This window comes from Hypomesus transpacificus, chromosome 14 (genome assembly GCF_021917145.1).
Source record: "Hypomesus transpacificus isolate Combined female chromosome 14, fHypTra1, whole genome shotgun sequence".
Taxonomy (NCBI): domain Eukaryota; kingdom Metazoa; phylum Chordata; class Actinopteri; order Osmeriformes; family Osmeridae; genus Hypomesus; species Hypomesus transpacificus.
This window is the reverse complement of record NC_061073.1, coordinates 16,045,687-16,057,086: the sequence shown is the minus strand read 5'-3', so window position 1 is coordinate 16,057,086 and position 11,400 is coordinate 16,045,687. Positions and strand designations below refer to the sequence as shown.

Here is an 11,400-nt window from a genome sequence, read left to right as displayed (position 1 = left end):
ATGTTTTGTGAGCAGTTACCTTTTGAACTGGTGGATTTAGTGTTTTGTAATGAAACAATCATAAATAATGAAAGCAAAACAGTTCAAGTGTAACACAAAGTCACGCACTGTATAGTATTGATATGCCTATTTTCTAGTGTTATAGGGGTTTGTGAAATGTCTACCAACAGCCTTAAGACTGCTGTTACTCATTGTGTTGCTGCAGAGGTCAATTGTCTTCTCTGGGATCAGGAAACTATGCTATTGATGAACTAATTAGCAACGTGGAGCAATTTGGAGAGGCAAGAACAAATGAAGGAAATTGAAGTGAAACAGATCAGCTCAAGTTCAGTTGTAATCAGCTTGTACGTCAACTCAAAGTAGCAAATTTAACATATTTGAGTCATTATGTGAGAAAGCACCTCACAAAGAAAAAACATAAGGGTTTGTTCAGATATTATTTCTTTATAAAATGACGTGAGCATATGAATTACACTTGTTGACATCAAAAGACCTATCCATCAAACACAATATTAAAAGCCGTAGAATCACATTTAAACAATATGAATGGCACAAATCCAAAATAGCATAATTTGATCATCCTGAACATTCTTTAAAATTCTTTTTTTTCTCATATATTTGTATATATTCACTCTTGCAAAGTAATCTCATGACACAAAGCCAACGCAGAGGGTAAGGGGTAGGCTGGGGAACTATGAGAGGCAGTAATGCCCTGAATCACAGGTAACGACAACCATCAACAGAAAACACCAATAGAACAGAAATTTCAGTTTTTCATATAACTTATTTACGTCTGACAAATAGTTTTAACATGACCAGCATCATAAGCAGTAAACGTCTTTTCAAAAACGGTGTTTTATCCTGTATACTTCTTGTTCATCACATGACTCCAAAAACAGTTACAGATATACATACAAGTTTGGAAGCCAAAGTTACTCTACAAAACAGGATGAAAAGCAGTTCTACAGAATTGATTGTAATGAACATCTAACAGTTGCTCAAATTAACAGAGATTTGTGTAAAACGTTGTCCTTTAAATGTACATTATTAAGTGTTTCCTTGCAAACCAATGTGTAACTTTAAACATCACTTTCGAAAATACACATTTAATGTTTCTGTGTCTGTAGTGACTGAATGAAGATTATCATGGCAACAAAACACTGTATTTTCACACTGAATTAAGAAGATTCATGCAACATTCCACATAATAATTCTATTTTGGAGATCTCATTTATTTTTTACATACAATATTGTAAGGATGTATCTGTCACTATTATTTCCATTTAATATGAATTTTTATACTGAATATGAATATGAGACCTTTTGGCAAGCACACATGTCCCTGAAAAGGTACAGTCCATGAAAAATATGGCCTTTTATAGTAATGTTCACACAGATCAACGACCCAAATCCACTGCAGTCTCACAGAAACAGTTTATACATTACATAGAACATTTATAAGAAATAGAATAGCTTTTGATTTTGAATACTTTGAATATAGTATCAGTGCAATCAACTTGCACTCCAGACAAAGTATACACCTACTGTATATACTTGTCAGCTGCAATATATCTGGCTCGTGTTTTTCAAGTAGTTTCAAGAGGTTAGTAACACATAGAACTTAGGCTTGCGTTTTTATATTGTATGATTGCTGACACTCGATACTCTAGATGGGTGTTGATGACAAATGTCCACCAATCTATGTGTATCCAAACTACTTTTAACACTAACAATCAGTTACACTGAAAAAGTATCCGTTTTTTTGTTGTAACCCTAGCACTGATATTTTTCATCTAAATGTTATGCTAATTTGTGCAAATGGCAATGTGTATTCTCTCCCAGTTGGTTGACTCCTAATAATTGCTAACAAGTGCATGTGTGCTTTATGAAAACTCTCCCTCGGTACGGGTGTGGCTAACTGGCTTTGGGATGGCTTCCTCTGTGTTCTCCCAACTCGCTGCCCAGCCTCCGTTCACCTGTGTGGTCGCTCCATAGCTCTTGACTGGGGCAGCAGTGGAACCGTATCCCTGAGTGATATCTCCCGTCTCCTCGGCCAGCTCGTCCTCATCGATGAAGCCACACTTCTCCTCGCTGGTGTTCTCAGGGTCCGCCCATGGCTGCTGCTCCCCGGAAGCGAATATCCCATAGAAGATCACGCCCCCGTAATGCACCAAGGCAGCGATGAGGAACACGTTTTGCCACTCTTCACGAGTCTAGAAGCAACAGAAAACAGATGAGGAAACACACAGAGGACACACTGTAGGACCCCAGGAAGAATTGTAAGACCCCAGGAAGAATAGCTTCAGCTTATGCTTGAGCTAATGGGGATCCAAATAAAACAAATAAACAAACAGAGAGATGAGGATTTAAGGGAAAAGTGTAAAAGTATATTATATGCGATCAATGATGCAAAACTACACATCCCATATTTTGAAACAATAGGCTTACCTTGTTTTTGGTCATGGTTCCCACGATGAGAGGACACACCATTCCTGACAACGTTCCCACACCGTTGGAAATCCCCATAAGGATGCTGGCATAGCGAGGAGCAATGTCCAGGTGATTGACATTGAAACCTACAGAAGTTAAACTGTGTTAAGACTGATGTGAACCAGTGATGTCCCATGCAAACAAGATAGAAAGTTCAAACGAAATCCTTATAAAAGTCACTTTAAATGTTAAGTAGCTCACCTGATATAGCAAACCCACTGAAACCCACTGCAAGAACTAGGAAAGAGATCGCCACGCCCCTAGTGTGAGAGAAACCAACCACCAACAGCAATGTGGCTTCCATCCCAAACCCTACAAACAAGAACAGGTTGTAGGGAGTCAGGTGGCTGAACGGTGAGGGAATCGGGCTGGTAATCTGAAAGTCGCCAGTTCGATTCCCCGGCCGAGCCAAATGACGTTGTGTCCTTGGGCAAGGCACTTCACCCTACTTGCCTCGGGGGGAATGTCCCTGTAGTTACTGTAAGTCGCTCTGCATAAGAGCGTCTGCTAAATGTAAATTAAATTAAATGACTAAATGTAAATGTAAGAACAAACGGTATCCATGACGAACTTTACATGTAGCAACTGCAGGACCAAGTAGACTGTTTGCTGTATGGGAACTAAACTACTGGTGATTGCTTTTCTACAGGTACACTCTTGCACTTTTTGAGGTTCATGTTGTGTAATTGTAACTTGTTTAACTACATGCTCTTATGGTTCTTCCCTTTGGCACTTATTAGTTTTTTTCACAATGTATGCTTTATATTTTGGCTACCCGCAATGTCTGGGGCAATCTCGTTGTTATGATCAGTGACTTATGCACTTTTGTAAAGCTCTCTCGGAAGTCGCTTTGGATAAAAGCGTCTGCTAAATGAATAAATGTAAATGTAAACTAAACTTCTGGTGATTCTCATTCACCTCCACAATTCATGATTTTCCTGACTGTAGTTGTGGAGAGGATGTTCCTGGTGCGAAGGTAATCAGCCAGCTGGCCTCCTATGGGCACTATGATAGTCATGACCAGGTGAGGAAGAGCTGACAGCATCCCGACCTGAGAACACAGGACAAACACCCCTGAATCACTGAATGGCAGATATATTTTAAAAGTTTACTTTGTGCTAATGTTCAAATGTGTTATATTTTACATGATTGAATAGGATTTGGAGCTTTAATGAAGGCCTCTGATGAAATGTTTTATTAGAACAGCATGCAAGGGGGTAGAGAGGTCCACAAAGTGATATATTCAGCAAATATTTTCCACTGATTTATCTTCCTATAACAGCTAAGCGTGGATTTCCCCAAACAATTCTCTCCAAACAAATCTTTGTAGGCTCTGGTATCGCTGACACTCTAGCTATATTTCATCCACAGTAATCACCAGGCCAAGAATCCAATGTGTGTCTGGATTGCTCCTGTCAGGCCTGTCTGATTTATTCATCTTTCTCTTACTAGGTGCCACAGATCAATTCAAATACAATGATTTATCTCTGCGTATTTTACAGTTGACACAATTTCCAACAGGGTAATGCAATCCAAGCACAGTACTTAGGAGAGAAACTGGCTGTTGTTGAGTGGCTCAACTCACCTTACTGATTTCAAAGCCAAACACTTCCTCAAAATATGCCGGCTGACTGATGAGCAGCAGGTAGAAGGTCCAGCTCCTGCAGAAGTTGGCCACAATGATTGCATAGACAGGCATGGAGGTGAAGAACTTCCTCCAAGGAGTCTTGTATTTCTGTGGAAATCATGGCACACACACAGCGTAAGTTGGCCGACGTCTTCAGTTGACGTGACAGAGTTTGGAGCTGCGGATCGGAAGACTCACATCGCTTGGTCCCATCAGGTTAGCACTTTCCCCGATGCTCTCCTCTATGTAACATCTCTCCTCCTGTGTGATGGTGGGGTGCTCCGCTGGACTTTCATAAGACACCAAGATCCAGAACATGTACCAGATGATTCCGAAGGTTCCTGAGCAGAAATAAAGATGCAGAAGATCAACGAGGACACAGGGACGGGAGAAGAGATGACACGTTGTGTTTTCGAGGCTGGACGTTCAAAATCCACAATCAGACGAGCTGTGCTTTATATGAATATATGGTACATATTCAATATCAGACAAATTGGACCCACCATACAAATAAAACACACATGACCAGCCAGAGTACTGAACCAAAATTCCGGCAAGAGGCATGGCTATCACTGCTCCAGCATACGATCCTAGAGTCAGGAAAGCAATGAGTAGATAAGTTCATATTGTGTATTCATTTTCACTCCGTGGGACAGGTGAATCAAGTGTATTACTTTTTCATTTATACAGTTGCTGACTGTAAATATCCGTCTGTTGGGTATAAATACTCACCACAGAATGATGTGGTGGCAAGACGACTCCTCTCGAGGGGTGGAGCCCATTTACTCCAGATCCCATGGCAAGCTGGGTAGGTTACTCCCTGGGCAGAAATACAGAACATTCTGTAACAGTGAGACAATCTCAATGACGCGGTCTGGGATACACTGGTAACCCAATACATATTGTCATTGCCCCAATTCCCTCTAGTAATCTTGCACTGATATAATATTATGCCAAATTAACATTGAAAATAAGATGTGAGCCATTCATGGATACTCGATTCTTTGATTAAAATGGCAAAATGTGTTTCACATTAGTCACTGACATGCAAGACAAATTACATTTAATAAGAAACCAACTTCCATGCCTTTCGAGTTTAACTTCCTAAGCAAGATTAATGGAGCGAGTGCTAATTCAAGATGACTTGGCACTTCACCGCGAAAAGAGATTTGTTCCTATTAAATCTTCATTACTCACTAAGTGGCACACAATCAACTTTTGATAGACACAAATTGCTAGGGCTTGCTATGAGAGACATCCTGAAATGCTAATGTTTATTTTGCAGCAATCAGACAATAATAGGCACACAGAGTTGCTTCTCAATGGAAGTGTGCTTCAATTCAACAGACAAGGTTGAATTAACCAAAATTACAAAAGAGAGATGACCTTCGGTCTGATAATGGTCCCTCAATGAAACATCATCCTCTTTCACAACACATTTTGTCAAAGAGAAATAGGAATGACATCATGTGGTTTCAGTCTTTGTGTTTCTATGTGGACATCAGTCCATCTCTATCAGGTTAGATGAGTTGTCTACTCTAATGCTTGAGTCAGGTGTAAGAGAATACACATTCTCAAGGATTGTTTGCAATGGATTAAAACTGTGTATTCTAAAACATTGAAGGATGATGCCCTTCAAGCCTTGCACATCAGTTATCCATTAAAGCCCATGTTTTCGTGCATTGGAAATGACCTCTGTACAATCTACAGGTCTCAAAGCTTTGTGATCTCCTGTCAAGACACATGGAAAACAAACAATCCTGACCAGGAGACACATCAATTAATGCACTTTCTTTTCTGAAAAAGGTGCTTTATATGAATACAATTTCGGAATCTCCATGATTATAATGTCATTAAACAAAAAAAACTAAAGATTCATACAATAGGCTTAACCCACGAAATGGTCGATCAATTGATGTCTAGATTAAAGGAGTGCAATGTTACCTCAACAAGGCCTTGCAATATCCTCACAAAGATGACACAGCCATAGTGCGATCGAGCAGCAGTGGGTATGAACATATTGAGTATAGAGGTGAGGAGAATGGCCGCTCCGAACACCCTGGGAGTAAAACGAAAACATGGTTTATATGCCAAAAGACACACAGACGCATGCCTGGGTCTTTGCTACCGTTTCACAATAGTGCAGATTGTGCAAGCAACATACACTGATTCCATTAATATTAAGAGAGAAAATGTTGGTACTACCACAAACCAAATAGGCTATATAAATGACCGAAACTAATCAGAAGACTAGGTAGCCAAACAGATATTTGAGAATAATGATTACTCATGTGAAAGGGAATATGTATTCGGTGGAGGACGTCTGTGTTGCAGGATTCCCTCTTCGCTCTTCCTCTAGTTCACAATTCCAAGCCTGCCCCTCGCCCTTGGCATGCCGCGTTCTTCTCTGTGGCTTGTTGCCATGCCTCCAATTGTAAAGGATTAGACACGGTTGTCCCATGGGATCCAATTAACATGAGTAAGTAGCCTATGTCTTACTGGCATCAATAAAAAAAAAACTAAAAAACAATACATGTTTTAGGTCAGTTGCCTCTGCTCCCGACAATCGGTCTAATGTTCATTTGGCAACGGCAAATTTCTGGTCGATGTGATATGGCCTGGAGGACAAGACGCTATTAAATTGGAGCCTTAATGTGTTAGCCTACTGTAGTTTTAGGTTTCGGTCTAAAGTCAGTTTTGACAATTTTTCACCCTGCTTACCTGTTTGCTGCTAGTCTTGCTGAAATATACCCTCCAGGAATTTGAGTCACGATGTAGCCCCAGAAGAATGACCCGTGTATCATCCCAACTGTCTCTGGGTCCCAGTTGAATTGCGCTTTCTTTAAAAAAAAAAAAAAAACACGAATTACTTGGACAACTACAAATACGGAATCCAGTCCTATACAGACTATAGTCTAATGAATTGCTTTACATCATAGCCTACTAACTGAATTTCATTCGGGCTAAGTATGTTTTTGTAGCCTAAATATAGCCTATCCATTTGATTATGTGAGCGGTAAGGCACTTGTAGAGTGACATATTGTGTATTAGCCCAAAGCATATCATGCATTCGTTGACGGCCCTGTACAACATGTGTGTATGCCGACTAAATAAAGGCATTTCTAAAATGTTAAAGAATGGGCGGAACACTTCAGCACCTCTTTGATGATGATCTTGCCATTTTCATGGACGGTGTGGTTATTGACCATGCTCACGATTGCCACGCCCAAGTTACATCGGATGCCAAAGGAGATGCAAAAACCGAGACCACTCATGATAGCTATGATATAGCGTCGTGGAAGCCCGAAGCACGTGCAGTCACATAAAGGGGCCTTCTTTGGCTGGGTCGCAGAAGGCCGTCCATCCTCGGTCAGTTCAATCACTTCACCTGTATTCTGGCGTTTTTCCAGTACTCTACCGAAGAGGAAGAAGAACATGTTTTTATTGTATTTAAGCCTACATCATAGCCTATCAAGAATTCGTTGTAATAATAGCCTACATATAGACTAGTAGGCCTAGCGTACTTTAATATGTTACATTTGTTCCACCCTGCAAGGACGGATTGCAAAAGTAAAGCAAGGGCCTTGCCTAATTTAAACTGTTCAACCCCAATAAATTAAGATCATTAGGCCTATAAGTGAGAATAGTTAGTAAGTAGCCTACAGACGTGTTCAAATCCGCTGGTAGGCCTGCTTTAGTAGGCTATAGGCTCGATGTTTTCTTTGTTCTGTGCGCTTGTAGACTCTTACCTCCTTTTAACAAAATTAAATGCTATCATTTATAATGGTGCACATTCAATGCAGTTAAACTATGGATAAAGTAGGATATTTCAATTGGTATTTTCGTTCCTTGCTTAATTGGCAGCGATTTAGAGAAGAGATCATTGGCCAAAAAAAACTGACATACCGCATTGCAACAATACAAATGTGTTTAGTTCCTTTTCCCTGGTTGCATTTACAAGCTTGTTAATGTATGCATTTGGTGTCGATAACAACAAAAATGGAAATAAAACTAATGAACACATTTCGATGTATTAAAAGACTCGTGTAAATTATGGAAACTCGGTTTTTATTCTTGGGATGATGTGAGACGTTTAATTCTTACAGCGCAAATCTGTTTTAATGGTGGACAAATCTAGAAATACAGTGCAAAGGGCCGTTGTCTTCAAACTCTTTTAGTACGAGTAAAAACGTTGAATGAACAAGAAAAATGTTAAAATAATAACGTTTTCAAATTGCAAATCTATTCAGAATTATTAGGATTATTATTATTCAACGTGCTTGAATTAAAAAAAACTATCTATATTAGACTACACACGTTTGTCATTTGCACTGATTAAACAATCCATCGAATCTCATCCCTACCAAAGAAGAAAAGCTGATAGCCTAAAAAATACCTAGATCGATCTTTGTTAATACACTCATGAATGGGCAATGTAACAGATATTCCTCGACCTCTTGTCACGATTTGTTCTGTTGCATTAAATATTAAAACCAACCACAGCTGTTGTATGGAAGAGAATGCATCCTCCAGGGAAATATCTGATGCTTAAATATTGCTCTCCGACAACGTTTTTCAACTTCCTGTTCATAATTATTCTAACCATACGACGTGTTATCTGGAGTTAATTGAACAACTAAGGATTTTTTCGAGGTGATAAAAAAATATATATATTTTGCAGTGTGAAGGTGTCATGGTCTACGATCGTGAAATGTCAAAAAATACACGTGAATTAGTTAATGTATGAAAAGCAGATAACTTACACATACGAAATCATTTGTGTGCCATACCTGTGCAGATTCCCAAGGGCCTTTCCTGCTAAATTCTTCAGACCCTGTTTAGTGGGGGGGAAAGCCCGTTCCTGTTCTGGTTCCATATTCAAATTCCTTATTAGCCTATATGATATTACTATAACAAATTTATACGAACAATGTTAATAAACATATTGCCATGTTGTCTTCCAAATTATTTGCACCTCTAACAAGAATAGGAATTTCACATCCAGTGCCTGAGATACGGAAAGAGATGGAAAGGATTGTACACCAGGATGATGTGACCAATCTGTTCTTTCAAATCCAAAATTGTGATAAATCCTCTTTCGCTTTGCACAAATAAAATCCACTCAGTGCCATCCTTTAGATATCCTGTCAATGATAAGAAAGGAATGATCCACCCAATAGTCCATCAAGATAACATAATATTCAGAAATAAATAGTAGATTATTGTGCTGTGAAGTCGAAAAATTATAACACTAAAATAGAGCAGCCCTCTTATCTAAGGTGTGGATCTCCGGTGAAACTGAAAGAACCTTCAGCACCAAGGAGAGCGCGGCAGCCTGCGTGCGACCAGCTGTTTAATGAAGCCTACCTGTCAACAGCTCCCCTCAGTGGTACGCCGTACACATGGCACATGCGCAGCGTTTACTCATCTTATCCTAACAGTCAGTCACGTTCAAATTCTGCAAATAGACGCAGAAGGTTATATTTCTTTGTACATTCAAGAGTTTCATTGATAGCGGCTTGACAGACTGTCAGATGAGAGAACATCATTCTGAATACATTGTGACAAGACAGGCGATGGGAGAAGATGATAATAGAGACAAGAAAAGTCTGATCAGGATTTACATGTGCAACTAAACAAAATTATATTTCAATTTGAGGGTCATCACAAAACATACAAGACCTTAGTGTACACATTTGATGGGGTATGCCACATCTTCTCTGTTGCTCTAAAATCTACAATGGGGTGACATTCATCCCATGTCCCATGGTTCCCTGCCCTTGCTTGGGCAGTTGTGAGGTTGTCAACGCTCCTGGTCGCGGACGCTTGTGACAGAGGCTACAAAACGTGTCCAGGAACTCCTTCCTGAACTGTCGACCCACAAAGCAGCTAAACAGGGGATTAATACAGGTGTTAAGGCTGCACAGACACATCTCCAGGGAGAAGGCCAGATCCATGGACCGCCAGGAAGTAGGGTCGTTTGGGTACACCATCCGCAAGATGATGACGGCGTTTCGGGTCAGGTGGTACGGCAGGTAGAACAAGGCGAAAAGAATCAACACGGCGCTCAGCACTCGGGTGAGACGGCGCCCCCTATTGTGCCGATGGGGGAGGTGCGGGCGGCTGCGAAGCTCCTTCAAACTGCGCAGGCAGCAGTAGCAGATGGAGACCAGGGGGAACAGGAACCCGGTGCAGGTACAGCAGAGGGAGTAGGGCATGGTCTCCACGGTGTTCTCCAGCAGCAGGTACAGGGTACAGATGGTACGGTTGTCCCCAGGACACAGCTGGGTGGTCGTCATGTCGACCACCGGCAAGCTGATCGCCACGTTGACCACCCACATCGTCACACAGAGCAGATAGGTTTGCCGGCGGCCCAGCAACAGCAAGGAGCGCAGAGGGTGCACGATGGCCAAGTAGCGATCCACACTGATGCAGGCCACAAAGTAGATGCTGAGGTAAAAGTAGTTGTGGTAGAAGAGCCGCATGGCCTTGCAGAGGGGCTGGCCCAGGCCCCAGTGGACGTGGTCCAGGTGGTAGTAGATCAGGAAGGGCAGGGCCAGCAGCCAGAAGGTGTCAGCCAGAGCCAGGTTGAAAAGGAGGACGCTGCTGCGGGTCCAACGCCCCAGACGGTGGGAGAAGATCCAGAGAGAGAAGATGTTGAGAGGTAGACCCAAGACCAGCACCACCAGGAAGACGGCCGGCATCAGGTACAGCTGCACCACCATCATCCCTTCTTCCGCGGGAGAACCCGCGTCACAGAAGACACGCTCCGGAGGCTGCGGTAGAACAGAGGGCCTGTCTAGAGGTGGAACGGCTCGACTAGAACATGAATGTGTAAATGTTCAAAACAATCAAAGTGTACTCCCGAGTTTGGAGTTGTCTGACTTACCTGAGTTTGGCTGTTGCCCATGTTAGTGTTGTGGCTCCCTGATTTAGTGTCACACTGAAGGAGAGTGAGTTTGCCTAAGCAGAATGTTTGTGGTATTAGGCACACCCACTAGTGTGAGCAAACACTGAACACCTCTTGCTGATACCGTATCCATACTCAGACCTTCTGTTACAGTGTATGAACAATAGCCAGTATGAATTATATACACACACTGCATTTACTGTGTATATACTGTGCTTATCTACATAGGGATTCAGATGGTAATTTATACATTTGACATTTAAATATAGTACAGTCAAGCACAGATATATATATATATTATATATATATATATATATATATATATAATTACCTAAAGGAAGTGTTAAAAAAAAAAAAAGAACAAAATCTCAAA

At 41.1% G+C, this 11,400-nt stretch overlaps 2 protein-coding genes across 2 annotated transcripts; both read right to left on the bottom strand.

Annotated features, from left to right (window-relative positions):
- Positions 1 to 436: 436 nt before the first annotated feature.
- Positions 437 to 9,478, bottom strand: slc17a6a (solute carrier family 17 member 6a). Its single transcript, XM_047034526.1, has 12 exons — positions 8,908 to 9,478; positions 7,276 to 7,531; positions 6,839 to 6,957; positions 6,062 to 6,176; positions 4,850 to 4,937; positions 4,621 to 4,707; positions 4,316 to 4,458; positions 4,076 to 4,225; positions 3,409 to 3,541; positions 2,692 to 2,802; positions 2,449 to 2,576; positions 437 to 2,213 (listed from the first exon to the last, which is right to left on the bottom strand). The coding sequence occupies exons 1-12, from the start codon at positions 8,991 to 8,993 to the stop codon at positions 1,884 to 1,886; spliced, it is 1,746 nt and encodes a 581-aa protein (XP_046890482.1). The 5' UTR covers positions 8,994 to 9,478; the 3' UTR covers positions 437 to 1,883.
- Positions 9,479 to 9,842: 364 nt separating this feature from the next.
- On the bottom strand, positions 9,843 to 11,048 carry LOC124477022 (P2Y purinoceptor 3-like). The gene is made up of 2 exons (XM_047034536.1): positions 11,007 to 11,048; positions 9,843 to 10,893 (listed from the first exon to the last, which is right to left on the bottom strand). Exons 1-2 carry the CDS (start codon positions 11,025 to 11,027, stop codon positions 9,853 to 9,855), a joined length of 1,062 nt encoding a protein of 353 aa, XP_046890492.1. The 5' UTR covers positions 11,028 to 11,048; the 3' UTR covers positions 9,843 to 9,852.
- Between the last annotated feature and the right edge of the window lie 352 nt (positions 11,049 to 11,400).